At 23.2% G+C, this 19,886-nt stretch overlaps 7 protein-coding genes across 7 annotated transcripts; 4 read left to right on the top strand and 3 right to left on the bottom strand. All coding sequences in view use genetic code 6, as the record gives it.

Annotated features, from left to right (window-relative positions):
* Positions 1-332: 332 nt before the first annotated feature.
* Positions 333-923, top strand: TTHERM_00498240 (DOMON domain protein; the record flags this gene model as incomplete). Its single annotated transcript, XM_001028012.1, has 1 exon — positions 333-923. One exon carries the CDS (start codon positions 333-335, stop codon positions 921-923), a length of 591 nt encoding a protein of 196 aa, XP_001028012.1.
* A 1,148-nt stretch (positions 924-2,071) lies between these two features.
* On the top strand, positions 2,072-2,662 carry TTHERM_00498230 (DOMON domain protein; the record flags this gene model as incomplete). Its single annotated transcript, XM_001028011.3, has 1 exon — positions 2,072-2,662. One exon carries the CDS (start codon positions 2,072-2,074, stop codon positions 2,660-2,662), a length of 591 nt encoding a protein of 196 aa, XP_001028011.1.
* Positions 2,663-5,294: 2,632 nt separating this feature from the next.
* On the bottom strand, positions 5,295-11,886 carry TTHERM_00498220 (WD repeat protein; the record flags this gene model as incomplete). The annotated part of the gene is made up of 19 exons (XM_001028010.3): positions 5,295-5,344; positions 5,407-5,539; positions 5,600-5,806; positions 5,860-6,150; positions 6,214-6,405; positions 6,466-6,610; positions 6,666-7,112; positions 7,164-7,393; positions 7,450-7,740; positions 7,799-8,031; positions 8,079-8,406; positions 8,457-8,744; positions 8,805-9,232; positions 9,287-9,539; positions 9,596-10,228; positions 10,284-10,439; positions 10,498-10,904; positions 10,958-11,262; positions 11,381-11,886. The coding sequence occupies 19 exons, from the start codon at positions 11,884-11,886 to the stop codon at positions 5,295-5,297; spliced, it is 5,523 nt and encodes a 1,840-aa protein (XP_001028010.2).
* Positions 11,887-12,477: 591 nt separating this feature from the next.
* Positions 12,478-13,823, bottom strand: TTHERM_000498219 (hypothetical protein; the record flags this gene model as incomplete). Its single annotated transcript, XM_012801071.1, has 3 exons — positions 12,478-13,137; positions 13,196-13,365; positions 13,463-13,823. 3 exons carry the CDS (start codon positions 13,821-13,823, stop codon positions 12,478-12,480), a joined length of 1,191 nt encoding a protein of 396 aa, XP_012656525.1.
* A 919-nt stretch (positions 13,824-14,742) lies between these two features.
* TTHERM_00498210 (DNA replication complex GINS protein PSF1, putative) lies at positions 14,743-15,629 on the top strand (the record flags this gene model as incomplete). Its single annotated transcript, XM_001028009.3, has 5 exons — positions 14,743-14,811; positions 14,862-14,929; positions 15,028-15,325; positions 15,392-15,520; positions 15,582-15,629. The coding sequence occupies 5 exons, from the start codon at positions 14,743-14,745 to the stop codon at positions 15,627-15,629; spliced, it is 612 nt and encodes a 203-aa protein (XP_001028009.2).
* A 1,714-nt stretch (positions 15,630-17,343) lies between these two features.
* TTHERM_000498209 (hypothetical protein) lies at positions 17,344-18,366 on the bottom strand (the record flags this gene model as incomplete). The annotated part of the gene is made up of 1 exon (XM_012801070.1): positions 17,344-18,366. One exon carries the CDS (start codon positions 18,364-18,366, stop codon positions 17,344-17,346), a length of 1,023 nt encoding a protein of 340 aa, XP_012656524.1.
* A 1,158-nt stretch (positions 18,367-19,524) lies between these two features.
* TTHERM_00498190 (hypothetical protein) lies at positions 19,525-19,836 on the top strand (the record flags this gene model as incomplete). Its single annotated transcript, XM_001028007.3, has 1 exon — positions 19,525-19,836. One exon carries the CDS (start codon positions 19,525-19,527, stop codon positions 19,834-19,836), a length of 312 nt encoding a protein of 103 aa, XP_001028007.1.
* Positions 19,837-19,886: the final 50 nt, after the last annotated feature.

Genomic DNA, 19,886 nt, shown 5'->3' with positions numbered 1-19,886 from the left:
TAAATGTAAGATTTGCGTATTTATTTTTAACATTACTTTGAAAATAAATTAATAAGTAAATGTATTAGATTATTGATGGAAAATTCAATGAATAAAATTTCTTGATATTTTGTTTGATTTTATCCAGATTTCTTCTATTCTGATTATATCTTGATGGAAGATTGAAAGAAAATGAAAATAAATTTTAAAATTTAAGCTTATTAGTAAGTTTACTTAAAAAATTTAGACAGTAGAGAATTTCCAGAGCAAATGTTATTCTTTAAATAACCAACTTTTTATTATTTATAAATTATTTTTCTTTAAAAAGTAAAAAATAAACTGTAAAAATAAAAATGAAATTAATATTTTTATCTTTGTTATTAGCAGCTAGTGTATTAGCTCAAGTTACTAATAAAATATCATTATCAAATGGCTTTGTTCTGAGTTACTAAATTGCTTCTCCTAAAATTTCTTTTACCCTTACTGGGTCCAACAAAGGATATGTAGCTCTTGGATTTGGTGGTAGCGGAATGGGCTATATAGATGTTGCTGCATTTAAATGGGATGGAACTTAAGTAGTTGGTGAAGATAGAACTAATCTCGATGGAAAAAATGTAGTAGATTTAGATGTAAACAAAGGATGTATTAATAACTTAACTGTAGATCCAACATCTACTTATGATTCATCAACAGGAAATTGGAATATTAAATTTAGTAGACCATTAAACACAAACGAACCAAATTGTGATTAAATTATATAAGCAGAGACAGCTTAAAATTTAGCTTTTGCTCTCTTTAAAGACTTTACTTGGTAATAGCATACATCTTAAAGCTATTGGAAATTCACTCTCTCAGCAAGTTCTTAATAGGATCCTAATCTTTCATCATTATTAATCTAATACTCCTATCTAGCTTTGTTATTTATTTTGATGATTTTTGTCTGAAAATAAAAGAATTACAATTGTTATGAATAAAAATAGAGAAATTATATTTTTTAAGTTTAACATTGAGTATCTATTTATTACATTTTAATCCTGTTTAAAATGTTATGATTCTAGTTTTATTTAATTTTGATTACTGTATGAAAATAAATTTTTTAATTCATATAATTCACTAAGATCTTATTTTTTTAAAAGTTCATTTTAATTCAAAATAACTATTTTTGAATTATTTAATATATTCTTATTTTATTTTATAACCATCAGAATAAATCAATAGATTGATAGTGATTTTTATGAATTTATATTAGTTTATTACTGAATAAATTTACTCAAATTTAAAATTAACTTTTTTATTTCAATAAGTGTGATATAAAGGATATTAGGAATGCGAACCCTTTAGAATTGTAACCATTTTTGTCAAATTTAAACTTATTATCATACGTAAAACAGGTCAAGGAATTTTTTTATTCCACTGATAATGCGTTGCCAATATCTAATACATTCTATAAATTTTTATAATTAAACTTAAAATTTAAAATGTAATAAAAATAAGTTAAAAATATTATGAAATAAATATTTAACTTGAGGGATATATTAAAATAATAAAAATAATTAAATTTATAAATATTTAAACTTTTATGAATTAATAATTTGAGAAAATTGATATAGAATTTTATAGAATAATTGATCAAAATAATTGAATAATTAGTAATTTATCTAAAAATCTGTTTACTTCCTTCCAACATTTTTGAAAGAAGAAAAACAAAATATTTGAAGGATATTTTTCTTCAAAATTTTAGAAATTTTTCTGATCTATAAAATGTAAAATTTAAGAATTTGTATTAAACATTAGTTGAAAATAAAAATATAAGGGCTTTTCAATTACTGATTAAATATTCAATCTAATAAACATGTAAAATTTAATAAGATTTTGTTTGTTTTTTATCCAGATTTAAGTTCTTCAATTGTAATTATATCTTGATAGAAAATTGAAAGAAAATGAAAAAATTTGCTTCAATTATTTACTGGAAAGAAAAGTTAGACAGTAGAGATTTTCCAGAACGAATATTATTCTTTAAATAACTAACTAACTTTTTATATTATTTATAAACTTTTTTTGTTTGAAAAAAATAAAAAATTCGAAATAAAAAATGAAATTAATAATTTTATTTTCCTTATTAGCAGCTTGTACATTAGCTCAAGTTACAAATAAAATATCATTATCAAATGGTTTTGTTCTGAATTACTCAATTACTTCTCCTAAAATTTCTTTCACCCTTACTGGGTCCAACAAAGGATATGTAGCTCTTGGATTTGGAGGTAGAGGAATGGACGGTATAGATGTCGCTGCATTTAAATGGGATGGAACATAAGTAGTTGGTGAAGATAGAACTAATATTGATAGCTAAAATGTGGTAGATTTAGATGTAAACAAAGGATGTGTTAATAACTTAACTGTAGATCCAACATCTACTTATGACTCATCCACAGGAAATTGGAATATTAAATTTAGTAGACCATTAAACACTAACGAACCCAATTGTGATTAAATTATATAAGCAGAGACATCTTAGAATTTAGCATTTGCTATCTTTAAAGATTTTACTTGGAAATAGCATACATCTTAAAACTCTTGGAAATTCACTCTCTCAGCAAGCGCTTAAAACGACCCTAACGTTTCATCTTTATTAATCTAATACTCTTATCTAACTTTGTTCTTTATGTTGATGATTTTCGTCTGAAAATAAAAGTGTTATTATGATACTAATGAAGAAAAAAGAGATTATATTTTTTAACTTTTACATTTTATAATATAAGAGTTGAAATGGTACATTTAGCATCTATTGATTACAAATTTTAGTATTTTTATGTTTCTATTTGTATTCAATAAGATTAGTGAATGAAAAGAAATTTTTTAACTAATTCTGCATCAGATTGAAAATTTATTTTTTAATACAAAAGTTATGTTTTTACTTAATATAATTGATAAAGATGTTAATTTTTTAAAAGGTTAATCTTAATTTAATATAATTATTTTTGAACTAATTAAAATATACTTATTTTGCTTTACAAATTTTAGAAAAAAATTAAATAAATTGATAGATTGATGGAGTGATTTTTATGAATTTAAATTTATTTATTACTGAATAAATTTTCCAAATACGAAAAATTAAATTTTATTGGAAAACGCGTGTATGTATAAATAATGTAAAAAATTGCTTATAAAAAAGAAAATTTTAAATTTTTTTAGTAACGAAAAGAAGTGAGTTAAAAAGCAAAATATTTTTATTGTTTTAATTTATTTTTACTTAAAAAGGAAAAAAAAGTAAGGTGATAACCATTAATATATAATTAAAAAACATCAATTTTATCCATTTCAAAATAATAATAATATATAGTCTAGCAATAAAATATTAAAATATTGCAATTAAAAACTGTTAAATAATATGTTTTTTATAAAATCAATGTTTATGATAGATTTTATTCAATAAACTATTAGCTTTCGAAAGAATTTAAAAATTATTTTTATTTTAAGCCTAAACAAATTTAAATCCAATTAAGAATAAAGAAAGCAATTTCTTTTTAAATAAATTTGATGATTTTCTTAAAGAATTTATGCTTAATTTTTCCAATTACTTTTATTTTCTTCAAAGATAGTTTTTCTTTAACTATATTAAAGATTCGTGAATTTTTAGTGAATGTTTGCTGAAATATTTAATAAATTAATCTATATGAATTTTTTTAATTGATGATTTCGTATTAAAAATAATTTTTAATATTAACTTAAAATAAAAGTTTTTAATCTAAATTGTCTCTAAACTATTATTCTTATATTTGAAGAAAAAGAATTAGTTTACTAATAAATTTTTCAAAAAAAATTAAAATTTTTATTTGCGAATTACACTAAGAATAATTAATTTTTTAGATCAAAATACGCATTCGCTATTTTTAACACTAATCATAAGTTATTGAAGAGTTAATTAATCATTTTAAGTATGATTTTTATAGCAAAATAGATAGGAATTTTTTTGAATGATTTTATGGCTTTTTTAGAAAAAAACCAGAATAATTTTTTTCAGCCATATAAAAAAAAAACATAAAAATTTTATTTTGAAAGCTTTTCATTAATTTATTTAAATATATAAAAATATTTTTGACAATTTCTCTCACTTATTACTAAATACCTGTTCCTTAAAATGATAATTAAAATCTTTTTTATTCTAAAATCAATTTAAGTATCCTTAAACTCTTTATTAAAATTTAAAATTTAAATAAATAATATAATTTTTTAAACCATTTTAATTTTTGTATTTTAAAATAAAATTTTTTAACTTTTATTAGATTGTTTTATTTTTTACAAATAAATCTTATTCTACTAAATTAGTATTTTATTACAAATTCATTTCTTTGAAATACTACTTTATAAATAATAAACTGAAAATGAATAAAAACTCTTCATTTAACCAAATAAAAGCGCTTTAAATATAAAAATTGATTTATTTTAAGATTTGGATTTATATGTTTTTTATAAATCAAAATTTCGCTTAATTGTGATACTTAATAAAATTGATCAGATTATTTTTTAAAGAGCAAACAGAAGAGTACTTTTTTAGATATTAATAAAGAAAATAATATAATAATTTCAATCTCTAAATAAAATGTAAAATGGAAGATTTTAAAACATGAATAGTTTAAATAGTGGTAGGAATTTCTCTAGCAATAACTTAAATCCTATAGAAATAGTAACAAAAAAAAATAAAGAAGATTAAATGACTTTAAAATTATTTCTACCAGCTTATTATAAGCACATAAGATAGTAATTAATAAGTCACAATAACAACTATTAAATGAATTATAATCAATGGGATTTATTTATAATATGAAGTAAATACCTTCTAAAAGTATTATTTTATAATATCATATTAAAATATATATGCTTTATATTCATATTTTAGTTTTAATTTCGTGAATTAATTTGATTTAAGCTTAATCATTACTTATTATTGCAATAATAATTCATTTTCAACAATCTGAAAATATTTTCTTCTCACCAGATGCTTTTTTACCTTTAAAAACAATTAGAAGAATTAGTTAATGATAATAATTTTATTTAAAAAGTTGATTAAATTTGCTTAATATATTATTAATGGAAACAAAAAAGCTAAGATCCACTTAAATTTTAGACTATTATACAAAATTTCTTAAAAAATAATATTGTATTGGACAAGTAAGTACATATAAAATATAACTATTAAAAATAATTTTAGAGCATAAACTTAATAATCAAATTTATTCTTAATTACAAAAAAGTAAAATAAGTAAGTAAATATATTTGTGCATGCAATTAGAATATAAATTATTTTAATAATTAGCTCAATTAAAATTCTTTTTATTAGAAGTAACCATTGTATAAATATGTCCACCTTTTATAATAATAAATTAAAGTAATTATTTTTGTTAATAACCTTAAAAATAAATAAAATACCTTTTCTTTTGAATAAACCTATTTCTGTTTTAAGGTCTTCTATTTCTTTTGAAAGGAATCTAACAAGATCTTTATAATTTTATCTTTCCTTTTCTAAATCTTGTTTGTTCTTTTTATCTTCGTTATCTTCTTTCTGTTAATAGTATTTAAAATGATCTTAGTTAATTAGGATTAAATAAATATTTGTAAATACGAAAAGCTGTTTATTAGTTGAATCTAACTTTTTGGAAAGTTTCATCAAGTCCTATCCAAGCTTTGTGATACTAGTTATTATACTAGTGTTTTCCTTCTTAGCCTAAAGAAGAACATTCTTTTTTTCTTAAAGCATTTACTTGGCTTTCTCAACTCTTAATATTGAAGTTTTTTCTTCTTCTTTAAACTTTTCTCTCATTTCCAATACCTAATTAAATATATTTACATGAAACTCTAAGCTTAAATATATCTAAATTTTACTTGTTTTGTGGGCTCGAGAGCATCAAGAATCTTCAAATCTATGATATCACCAAACTTAAGCATATGCTTTTCATTATATTTTTTGCTTAGCTCATCAATCAAAGCATTCTTTTTATTTATCTTAATTTATAGGTATCTCTTTCTCTTTTCAAGAGTTTTCTTGCTTTACTCAATTTCCTTTTGTTCTTATCTTAATTATTCTATTCTGAGAGATAACTTATTTCTTTCATTTTAAGTAAACAATATAGATTTCTTTAAATCTTCAGGTAAAATATGCTACTATTAGTTACCCTTTAGTTTGAATTAAAAATAGATGTATTAATAAATATTATAAGATCTTAAAGTTATTATTACCATTTCAATTAAGTTTTTGATTTAGTCAACTTATAAGCAAAAAGATACATCAAGTTAGTTTACTTTTTGGAGCTTTTCTCTTTGGTAAGCTCTTAATTTCTCCTCAGCTTTCTAGAGCTCTTTAAGAGTGCTTTATATTTTAACTGAAATTTGATTTTTCTATCTTTCTAAATCTGCTTTTTCTTTGCGGTTCTTAATTATAAAATTTCATTAAAAACTTCTTTTAAATATTTTATATTTTTAATTAATTACTGTTTCTTGCTAGTCTTCTAAATCACAAATCTTGTCAATAATTTCCCTGATTTTAGTGTCATTTTCAACAGGAGTGATATCAGGTTTTTCATCATCGTCATCATCCATGAAGTCATCATCATCATCGTCTTCACTATCCATTTCACTTTATTTTAACATAAATATAAACATTTACTTAATTTGCAAAATAATTTTAATACTCTTCATCAAAATCTTCATTTTCTTCTTCATGATTTCTCAATTTTAACTATTTAGCTTTGTTTTTCTTATACTTTCTCAGATAGTATTGATGGATTTTTTCTCTTTTATTATCATCTTCAGGATAAACCAATTCTTTGAATACCTTCATTTATTCAGTAAGTTCTTTTTCATTTTATGAATCCTTATTAGCTAAGGCAGTCAATTCGCCTACTATTTTGCTGCTTTATTCCTCTAAGTCAGCCTTTTCTCTTTTATGGTTGAGTAAGTCTTTAATATATTTTTCATCCTATTCTTCCATATCAGCTAGGATAAGCAATTCTTGGTAGTAAGTGACAAACTTCATTTAAGCTATTGTCATGTCGCTTTCAATACATTTTTTTTCGTTTTAGCAATTTACTACCTACTTATCAAATTCTTCTATTTCTTCGTTTATTTCATCAAGCATTCTTTATAAAATAAAAAATTAAACATTTTTTATCTTGTTGAATTGAATTTACCTCTTTTTTTCTGCATTTAGAATCATTTAATTAATAGACTTAAGTTCATCCTCTAATTCAGAACCTTGAACTTTGGCACCTTTTCTGGGTTTGAATCCTGCTGTAATATCTACTTTCTTTTCTTTTTTACCATCCTTTTCCTTATCATCTTGCTTTTCTGATGATTGTTACTATTATTATGTTTTTTCCTAAGCACCTCCTTTTTTAGATTGCTGAGCAGTTTCCTTATTCTGAAATATAAAAGGAAATAAATTAGATAAAATCCAAAATATATAATTCAAATTACCTTTTATTATTCGTATTAATCAATTTACTCTTCTGTGACATCAAACTAGTCAACTGCTTCTAATTACTTGTCTAGTGTAAGAGTGAACAAAGTTTCATTAATGCCAAGCTATTTATTAATTTCTGTTATCCTCTTATTGTAATTTGATATTTTATCTATTAATGATGTTTTTCTTTCTCTTAAAGAAACAATTTCATTATTGAATTTCATCTTAGTGTTATAAATAAATTCATCAAGTAAGAACATATGCTTCTTTTTCTTGCTTTCATTCATTCTTTAGTTTTCAGGAACCTATTTATTGAAAGTTATTAAAAATTATATATATTGTTAATCAAATTTTAAGATATACATTGTAAGTAGGTGAACTCTTTAGTTTGTAGTCACCCAAGGTTTCCATAGCATGATTAATATCTCTAAGATGATCTGGCTCAAAAGACTCTTTAGTAGGTTTCTTTTTTTCTAACTCCTCCATTTCTTATCTAATCTTTTGTTCTTTCAATTTATTTTCTAGTTTTTCTTGTTTGCTTGCAGAAAGATGAGTTGTCTCTCCCTTTTTATCGCCCTACTACTGGCCTTGCATATCTTTTTTAAAGGAAGTTATTTCAAATTTAAAAATTAAATGAAATTACTTGGCATAACAGTCTTTTTAAGTTTATCTTCTTCTTATTTTTAAAGGGTTTAATCCTTTTTAACAGTTTCTTGCATACCTTTATTAGATATTGTTTAGTCACCACCAAAGTTAGTTTGGTTAAGATTTTAGCTCATAGCATTTTATCTTGCTTCTTCTTGATTACGCTTTTCTTCTTCAATAACTTCAAATATTTCCTCAAGATTTTACTTCATAAATTCCGACATCTTTTTAACCTTGAAAGTGCTTACGATAACATTACTTTTTTTGATGGCTTTTACAGAAAAAGTATCCATGATTAGTTCATTTTTTACATAGTTTGTTAATTTCTAATAAAAAAAGATATTTTAAAATTTTATATTTATATCAAAATGCATACTTTAGTCTTTAATTTGCAATATTCAGCATCCCATTTTAGCTCTTCCTTTGTTTCCTCTAAATCCTCTTCGACTCTCTTGTTCAACATTTCAATAAATTCGTGATCAACAGTCATTTCTTAATCTGTTAGTCTAGCAACTTCATCGATTGTGGAGTTCTGTTACTTCAATTACTCAAATTAACGAACCAAGTCTTTGATTACTTCTTTCACTTTATCCTTTTTCTTTTGAGCTTCATTTCTCTTGAAGTCTTCCTCTGCTAAAAGCTTAGCTTCTTAAATAGAGTAAACCTATACATTTAAAAATTGATTTTCATAAATAAACTTAAAATATATTTATTTAATTCATACAGAATCATCTTTGATTTCATTTTCTTCATTATCAGAAAGTTCAATTTATTCAGCAAAAGAGTGCTCTCCCAAACCTCCAACAAACTCTTCAAACTAAAAGTCTTCAATAATTTCTCCTCTTGTAATTTTTTTGATAGAAGGAAGATCAATCTTGTAAATGAATAATGTGCCATCATTACCAACTGACATTACACACTTCTTTTCATGATTCATAACTACTTTTTTTATAGCACCTGTATCTCTGTCATGAGTTCTTACAAGCATGTTAATCTTTAAGTCATTTTTATGTCTTAATTACCAAGATCCATCCTTGAAACTGATAAGTAGAATATCATCATCAACAAAATTCATATTAACAGTTGGAATTTTAGCAATAGGTAAGCTATCAATAGGTCTGTCCTTATTCCAATCAATGATGTAAATATGTCCTAAAAAATATAAAATTTTAAACTTATTTTAATTTATCATTAAAGCTTTTTTACCTAAAAATTTTCCTTAAACTGTTGCAAGTATTTTCGTGCAAGAATAATCATAATAGCAAACATTCATTATGCTTTCAGGATCCCATTCAACTTCTTCCTTTTTATCTTCATTTTTGTTTCTTCTAAGCAAAAATTCCAATTCCATTTCTTCAGTCTTTGGTTTTTAGGACTCCATCATCCTAATTTTATAAGATCTGGACCTGAATTCTTTTAAATATGTTTCGCTTGTGTCGCATTAGTCTTTTTTAGGAACCTATTTTTGATTTTAAATTATTTTTTCAAATAAATTTTAAATAATTATTAAATTACCATTATTTCATGAATATTTCCATCATCGCAAGCAAGTAATAATTTTTCTCCCATTCTATCCCAAACAACTGAATTAATTTTAAATTTGGTTTCAAATAAGCAGAATGGATCAATTTTTTAGAAATCGCTAGGATGTTGCTCAATTAGGAAAATGTCACCAGATTCTGAAAATATGGCAATAATTGATCCATCAGGAGATACTTTAATAAATTTAATTGACTCATTGTGCACTTTTGTAGCTCTTAGAAGGTGAAAACCATTTTAGTTAAGCAGAAGCCATCTAACTATACCATTTGAAAAACCAGCTAAAATAATACGAGCTGATTTATTTTTCATAGTATATGGAAGCCACTCTGCACATGTTGCTTTTCCTTAGAAAACTCTATGATAATGCTCTTTGCGTTAAACATAATCCCAAAGTCTAACAGCACCATCATCTCCTACGGTAATAGCTCCATTTTATATAGGACTTACGATAATATCATTTAATCTTCCTGAATTCATTTCAAGTAGAGTTTCCATTTCATAATCAGTTTTATTTTCTGAAATTTTAATTTTTTGTATTCTTCCGTTAGCATCTATCACAATCCAAAAGTTTTCTTAAACCAAAATTTAAGTGATATTAGCAGGTCTCTATATTATAAAAATGATTTTAATTTGAAGAAATTAAAAAATTGTAAAGTAGTACATCATCATCAGTCTTAATGAGAATTTCACTATTTGGTTTCATATAAAAGTTACCAAAATCATCACTCTCTGAGTTATCAATAGTAGCATAATCCCAAAATCTAATATATCCATCATCAGCTGCAGTAACAATATCATCTCCATGCTTAAATACTACCTGTTTTTATTAAACTAAGTTAAGCAAACTCATATTAAATATAGAAATAAAATATTACATTGATGCAACCATTATGACATTTTGTTTAAGTTTCCTCATCAATATAGATAACACATTTAATGAGATTACCTTCCCAAAGTAATAATGTACCATATTCAGTACCTGATAAAACCTTACCATCTTAGTGAATATAATAACCAATAACATCAGACAATTCAACTTAACCGAATTTTGCTATTTCACCCTTTAGCTTCAAACCGGTAAAAGTTTCAGCAACTTTCCAAAATTTAATATGACCCAAACCAGAAGTGGCTAAAATATTTTCACTATAATTTGAAAAATTAACACTGTAAACTTCTTGTGAAAAAGCTTTAGCTTTTAAGATGATCACTTCTTGCTTCCAGTTCCATAAAGAAATAGTATAATCAGGATAAGATCCAACTGCTGCAATAATTTCTCCATTATCTATTACAAAATGAATATTTATTTAAAATAATTACCTTTGAATATATTTTTACTTGAAAAACAAACAGAGCTATATGATAATTCAGTTCCTTTACGAAGAATTCTATATAATTTAAATGATGGGTATTCGTAGATGTATATATTTGGATGATCTCCTTTCTCAGCTACTGCGAAGTGAGTTTTATTTGGATTAACAGCTATGCTGCCTATACCGCCTTAATCTTTTGAGAAATATGGCCTTATTTCTCTTGTAACAATATTGAAGATTTGATATGTGATACCAGCTGAATAAATTAAATTATCATTATCAAGCATGCTGACATTATATTTTTTAGCTGTATCAAAACCGAAGCATTCACTAAATTTATTATATTATTTATTAATAAAAATATCTATTAAATAATATTTATTTTAATTTTCTTATTCAATCAATTGCTCTATTTTTATTTGGCTTAAATAATTTATAAAAACTTTACTAAAATTGAGCTGCATTTTTAGATATTTCTGAATCAGCGATTTATGTTTCTACATGGTTTTCTTCATAAAAGAAATCATCAGGAATTTTTGGAATCTCCTATTCAACTTCTTACATCTCATCAATTTCTTATTGATTTTCTTATTGTTGTTGCTTAATTATTGATGCATTTCCTAAAATATTCAAATCGGGTAAATTTTATCCTGCCACACTTTATTCCATTTGGCTTGAAGCAGAACCCTTGATATTTGATTTTTATTGGCTCTATTCTTCAGATTAAGCTAAATTTTCTTATTCTTATACTTATTTTTTATAGTTAAGGGTAGTGGCATCTTCGACTGGAAAGTTTGGATCTGCTGGATTTTCTAATTTAAAAGATTCTTATTATTAATTTTAATCTACTTCATTTTAAGCTTAAGATTATCCTTCATCTTGATTATTTTCTATAACTTCAGGTTAATTCTAAAACTCCTCTTATTGTTAATCGTTTAAACCTTAATCACTCATTTGCTATCAAATTATTAGTTCTTTTCTAAAATGTTTAAGATCTTGAAATTTTTAATATTTAAAATTAGTTTAAATATTCATTTTTATCAAAATATATTATAAAATCGCTTAGAAATGTCTTATTTTTGCTTTACCTTATTAACTAATGGTTGTGCTAAATGTATAATTATCCTATCTATGTATACTCTTCTTTACTAATGTAACTTTGATAAACCTTGAAAAGAGGATAATCACTATTTAATAAGTTATTGTTTTTTGAAATTAACTAACAAATAATAAATTATTATTGATTTTTCACAAAAAAGAAACTGATTTAATTAATTTAATTTATTATTTTGAAATCTCTCAAATCTTTCTTTGATTTTTTTACTTTATATATGTATGTATTTGTAATTTATATTTTCAAATTTATATGAATGTAAAAATATCAAATAATGAATGCAAATACAAATAATCAAAATATTAAAATAATTTAAAATATTTCTTAAAAAAAATTATTATTAATTTAAATTTATTTATCAAATCTGTTTAATGTAACAAAAAATACGATTTTTTAAATAAAATATTAAGTTTTATTATCAAAATGATATTTCACCATTTAGCTCTATGAAGCTCAGCAAAACCGTATATTTGATCAAAATTAACTGTGATTCCGTTTTCATCAACAAAGGAGCCTTTAAAAACTCCATAAAATTGTTTGAATTTAGCTTGAATGACTAAGAAATTTTCATCTTTAGTAACTCTAAGAACAGGTTCGAATGTAGCATTCAAACTTCCAGGAACGTTTTACTAATCAGTTTTTAAAGTCCAAGCTTATTCTATATTGTCTTCATTTAGTGTCCTTTTAACAACATGAAGCTTATGAAGTCTTCCATTCAAAATAACACAGTCCTCATAGGTATTTGCCGATTCATGTTCAAAACCATTACCCAAATCAATTCCAAAAGGTACCATATTACCAGTCTTATCTTAAATAAAACCCTAAGCATGAGCCCAGAACCAGAAAGAATTATAGTTCCAAACTCCTCTGCCTATATCTCTACCAGCAAGAGAATGAGATCTGTTGAATTTGATACTTTGATTATGTTCCTTGATAATCAATTCACCTTCAGCACGCAAACCATAACTCTTGGTGTTGTAATAAAAGTAAGAAGCATCTTAATTAATTGGTGTAAGCATAACTAATTCATCATCTTATTCTCTTTTAACTAATTTCCCTTTGCTAGAAAAATATGGTGTTTCAATTTCATACTTTTTTAGATAAAGAATAAATATATAAATGCTAATTAATTGAAATCTTATTTTTTACTTCAACATAATGAACTCCTTTTTCAGCGTTGGGTGTTTATTAAATAGAAAGCTTAATATCATCACTATTATATTTGTAATTTCCTTCATAATTCATAGAATTTTTATGAAGAGCAGGTAACTTTGATAAATTATGGACAGTATCGGAGATGGTCTTAATGTAATTTTTTTCTACGATTTAAATTAGACAAAATATTAAAAATTAATTTATTCTTATTTAAATTGTTTTCATTTTTTGAAAACTATTAGTAAATTTAATTGAGATTACCTAAATAATACAATGATACTTAGACATTTCCAGCATATCCCAAGTCAGCAATATGAATTAAAAGCATAAACTTATCTGTGATGATGTCGAAGAAATCCCATTTTTTATATCTAAGGAAAGAAAGTTACTTCAATCCCAAAAAGGGGATAATTTCTTCTTCATTAATTTCTTTAAGTGGTTTTCTGGCAAAACCCTTTTCAACAAGCTAACCTTAAGAATTCAAAAGTTTTCCTGGAGTTTTAACTTCAACTTACTATGCACTGTAATTGACTAATTTAGAAACAGGCTCATTCATCGATTCATAGATGATACTTGCAAAAAGCACAACAAAAACTGCTACAAAAATTTAAAACTTAGCCATTTTTGATATTACCACAATTTTTTTATTTTATTAAATTATAAAGTAAAAAGTATCTTTTTTGTATTTTAAAAAAAAATAAATTAGTTGTTAAATTACGCAATAAATGACAATATAAATAGCTAGAAAAAATATCTGATGCAATATTCATTGATGAAAATAATACTTTAGATATTATAAATATTTGTTTACAGTATTTTAAATTATTTAATGCTATCCAATTCACTGTACCTATCAACTTAACTATATTTATAAAATAATACCAAAAGCATTTTGATAATTTTTATCTATTTTCTAAAAATAAAGATAGCTAATAAGGAAAAAGTGATATTGCAAAATGTTGAAACTCATTAGATATTATTTATTTTTTTCATATAAAATTAGATTTTTTATTTTTCTTAGATAAACTAAAAAAAAACCATAAAAAATAGAAAAGCAAAGTAAAAGAGAATTATCTGATTGTCATTGAAAATAAATTAATTTTATTATCACAAATAAAATGATTATCAAAAAATAATAAACATTTTTGTATAGTTATTTCAAGAAAATATTAAACTAAAAATCAAAGATAAATAATTTTAATTAAAATAATAATTTTTTATACAAATTCAACCTTTTTTAAAGAATTGATTTTAAATTAAAATAAATTTTAAGATTTTTTCATTTATTTAATAAATGCTTATAAGTATGTATAAACCTTTACCATCATTTTATTCAAGATATTTAAAAAAGTCAACAAGTAGATTTAGTCAATATTTATTTCTTTCTTATGATAAGAAATTATACGCGCGAAAAAAGTTAGCCAACTAATATTAAATCAAAAGTTATTATAATTAGGTATCTTTTTAAATAAGCTCTACTTTAGTTTTGAAGATTTGATAAACCTACAATTTAAATAGTTTAGATAAAAAAATATAAGATTATGGATACAATCAAGGCAAGCAAGCTTCTTAAAGAATTAAAAGGATCTAAATTTCTTCCATATTACAATGTATTATATTCAAAACTATACTTTATTTATAAAAAATATATGAAATTTAGGAGGAATTAATTAAGGACCTTAAGAAGGATATTAAGGGCCATTGCGATAGCTTTATTAAAATAATTAGGTAAATTACTTTTTTGGATAAATGATAGCAGCAAATAATTTGCGGAATATATTCTATAATATAACAACTAACTAAATAATCCTTTATATTTATTAAAGCGAACCTGAAGATGAAATTGATTCTAAACAGGATAAATATTAAAAATACATGACAAATATCAAGACACTATAACTGATTATATATAGATACAAAAGAATTATTTTAGCTTATTTGAGTAAAAGAATGGATATAATTGAGTAATATTTCTGGGAATTTGGATAAAATTTACCTAAAGAATATAAAGAGTTCCTTCATCCAGATGAAAAATAATATACAGAAAATTATAGAAGTCTGATTGTTAATTACTCTAAAAATATGACCTAAAATTATCCAGATGTTAATTTTGATTTAACTAAAGTAATATTTATTCGTATCAGATCAATATGCGTTTAAATTAAATTTAATTTAACTATACTTTAAAAGGATTTAGAGCCTCCTCATGATACTTTTATAGAAGTAAGAGTTTTACAGGATTGTGGAGAAATTTTAACAAGTTATGGTGAGACAATTAAGCTTTCAAAGGATACTCAGCACTATGTCAAACGTTAAGAAGTAATAATAAAATGAAATATAAAATGAATTTATTTTTAACTTTTACATATAATTTAAAAAGGTAGAACATTTAATATTATAAGGATATTTAAAACCAATTGAATCTTGAAAAAATTAGTAAGCTCAAATTGTATTTATAGCCTAAAATTAGTAAAAATTTATCAAAATTGATTGATGAATTAATAAATAAATAGATAGATATCCTCTTATCATTCTTTATGCACCTCATACTAAACAATCAATTACTTTAATTACTATTAAACACAATAGAATATTTAATAAAAATAAAATATTATTTTATTAATCATTTTGTAATTATTTTTCCTTCAAATTTATAATGTCTTTAAATCAATATATTTTATGGTTTTGAATTTATGATAAATGAGTTTTCAATTTCAATATTCTTGATTAAAATAAAAAAGAATTAGTCATGAAGATTATTTCATTTAATTTTAAAAATATTTGTATGTTTATTTCTCAATACTTTAATAAAATTTGTTTATAATTAATTGACAATTTATTCTTTTAATACTCAAACTATTTTTGAAGAATATTTAAATTTATTAGTTTTAAAGATCATATTTTATTTTTTTATTGATAATCATTTTATTTTCAAACAAATAAATTGAATATAAAAATATCTTTAAATGTTTCTCAATAAAATAATAAAAATTTATGTATTATAAATTAATCTTTTGCTCTTCATATACTCACTTATAAATATCTATTTAAATAAAATTAGCTTCATTATTTTTATAAACGTTATTCATAAAACTTTATTTAGTTTTATGAAGTGATAATAAATTTTTTAAATTATTCCTAGATATGAATACAATTTCATTAATATAAATGCTTTTTATCTGATAAAAAACTCAAAATATAAATTAATAATATATGCTTTTAGAGAGCGAAATTATAAAATTTTTCATTGATAATTAGAAAAATATTGTAGGTATTAAAATTTTCAAATTAGTCTATTTTTGATTAATAATTGATCACTTCACATATTGAATAAGCATAAAAAAAATGATTAATTAAATAAAAATAGAATTATAATTATAACTATCTATTGAAAAGTAGATGCTTTTAGACCAAATAAAGAAGAATTGTATCAGAAACTAAAGTATAAAATTTATAATAATTCTTAGGCTAATTTACTTTATATATAATCAAAATAGTGGATAGTAAAATTATTAATCTATCAGGTAGCATAATTAAAAAAAGGTAGAAATATTGATATCAAAGATAATTTTTAGTAGATAGAAATTTTAATATATAAAAAAATAAAGAATAAATTCAAAATTTTTCAAAAACTTTAAAATAAACATAGAATAAAAGCACATAATTTAATCAAAATAGAAAAGCAATAACAAATATTATTAGTAACATTTAAAAAAAGTAAGAAATGGAGGATAATCAATCATATTTAAAGAAATTCTTAGAAACTAATAAAACTAAGATTTTATCTATTATTAAGCAATCAGATATTAAAGCATAAATACTTGATGACAAAAATGAAGAGGATATGAAATAGGCTGGCGAGCTCTTAAGAAATGGTAAGCTTGTTTCATTCCCTACAGAAACTGTTTATGGATTAGGAGCTAATGCTTTAGATGAAGAAGCTGTAAAAAGTATTTTTTTAGCAAAAAATAGACCTTTGACAGATCCTGTTATTGTTCATATTGATAAGAAAGAAGATGGTTTAAACTTTGTTGAAATTACACCTGGTATAAAAGAAGTGTACGACTTTTTGGCAGATAATTTCTGGCCTGGTCCACTTACTATGATTTTGAAGGCTAACTTTAATATTATCCCACGCGTTGTCACAGCTTAGACAGATTTTGTAGGAATTAGATGCCCTCAGCATGAAGTTGCTAGAAGATTAATTAGAATAGCACAAAGACCCATAGCTGCACCAAGTGCTAATTTATTTGCTCATGTTTCTCCTACAAGTGCAGTTCATGTTTTTAATGATTTCTACGATTAAAATATTTCAATTATAAACGATCCAGTCTAAGAGCTTCCTTCTTGTGAATTTGGTATTGAAAGCACAGTAGTTAAAATAGAAGAAATAGCTAGTAGCAATTAGCAAGAAAATAGTAAATTTAATTTAGTTATTTTAAGATTTGGTAGCTTGAGTGGAGAGTAAATAGCTTAAGCTATTTCTAAGAGTGATTAGTTTAAAGATAGGATTACTATAGTAAAAAAAAAGAAAGAAAATAAAGTTGCTGAACACATACATTCTGAAGCTCCTGGATAATTATTAAAGCATTACTCTCCTTATATAAATTGTTATTTATTCCACTTAAGAAGTAGTGATGATAAGTAAGACTTAAAGTATCCTTTGCTTAATGATATTAACATAAAAGAGTCTATTATATTTGATTACAAAAACCAAACAGAGCACTTAAAAGACAAGTGCATGAAGTACATTAGTCTTTCTGAAAAAGGAGACATGAGAGAAATAATGACAAAATTGTATGATTCTCTTAGATGGGCAGAAAACGTGGATGCTGCTAAAAATATATTAATCTATAATATAGACCATCACTACACCCATTTAGAAGGTATTGATACATAAAAAGTTGAGTTTTTAGAAACTGTCTATGACAAGATTTTCCGTTCTACTTCTGGTAAAAAAATATTATATGACCAAGAAAATGATAAATTTTATTTAGTCGAATAGCATACTGAAGATTCTCATAATTGATTAAAAAAACTAAATACATGATTTTAATTTTTAAAGCGTTCAATTTACAAAGAATATTTTTAAAATTATCTTAACTTAACTAATTAATAAAAAATTTTAGTGTATTCAATTAGATTATTATAAAAGCATATCTCATTAAAAATATTTCTAAAATTTCTATTCATTTAACCACTATCTTATATATTTTATTCATAATAAAAAATCTGAAGTTAAAGTTATTTTGCACGTTTATTTGTAAAAATTTACTTTTAGTATGAAATATGTTAAAAAAGATATTAAATAAATCTGAAAATATAAAATAAAACTTTTAAAGGAGGTCAAAATTATAGCAAAAGTGTCAATAAAAATTATACTAATTTATTTTTACTATTATAAAAATTTTATCTATAAATGATAATATTTTTTGATCATTTATTTATTTTTTTATTTCATTATTTATTGTGTATTATGATTTAGATATATTTAATAAATTATTATCAAATCTTTGTTGCTATGAAAATTATTGGTTTTAATTAAATATTTAAAAATTATTTCAATATAAACTGAACATTTTAAAAATAAAAATATCTCAAAAAAATTATTTTTTATAAACATAACATATTTTAAATTTTTGAAAGTTACTTTATCAAATTAAAATATAATTTAAAAATAAAATTAAAATAATACAAACATGACTTTTTAATAATAATAATAATTTTATTTATTAATTTTAGAATATTTATTTTTTTTATTTGATTTAACAAATATATTTTATAATAAAAAAAAATTTTAAATAAAAATTTATTAATTTATTTTGAATGAACTTAATGAATGTGTTTTTATTATTAAATTTGCTATCAAATATATTTTAAATGCTCAAACTAGATATTAGTCTATTATCAATTGTAGTTATAGATAGTTAAATAGATTTTAGGGTTTTAAATTTTGAGGCTAAAATCCAAAAATGGTTGCATCTGGTGAGATATCTTCAAAGTATGGATTAATTATTTCAAATTATTAGAAGGTAATTAATCTGCATAAATTCAAAACTATAAAAATAAAACATTAAAATTAATTCAACCTTATTGAAGCATCAAAATCTGAATCTCTAGAAAGACTGATTCTGATTGGATAATTTTTCGGCGCTAAGGATTTTGGATTAAAGAAAATTAGATTTAATTATTAATCATGATTTGAATAGGATAGCAAGAATATTTGTTTGGTTTAAAAGGGAAAGCGGGTAATTATCAAAAATTTATAAATAATTTTAAAACAATAAATAGAAAAACAAATAAGATTATAAAAACTTACAAAAATGGCCGGTGGTAAAGGTGGTAAAGGTATGGGTAAAGTCGGAGCCAAGAGACACTCCAGAAAGTCTAACAAGGCTTCCATTGAAGGTATTACTAAGCCCGCTATCAGAAGATTAGCTAGAAGAGGTGGTGTTAAGAGAATTTCCTCTTTCATTTACGACGACTCCAGACAAGTCTTGAAGTCTTTCTTAGAAAACGTTGTTAGAGACGCTGTCACTTACACTGAACACGCTAGAAGAAAAACCGTCACTGCTATGGACGTTGTCTACGCCCTCAAGAGACAAGGCAGAACTCTCTATGGTTTCGGTGGTTGAACAAAATATTTATCTTAAAAAATTAAAAAGTAAAAAGCTGCATGCTTACT

This window comes from Tetrahymena thermophila, assembly GCF_000189635.1.
Source record: "Tetrahymena thermophila SB210 genomic scaffold scf_8253815, whole genome shotgun sequence".
Lineage (NCBI taxonomy): Eukaryota > Ciliophora > Oligohymenophorea > Hymenostomatida > Tetrahymenidae > Tetrahymena > Tetrahymena thermophila.
This window is presented reverse-complemented; position numbering and strand designations above follow the sequence as displayed.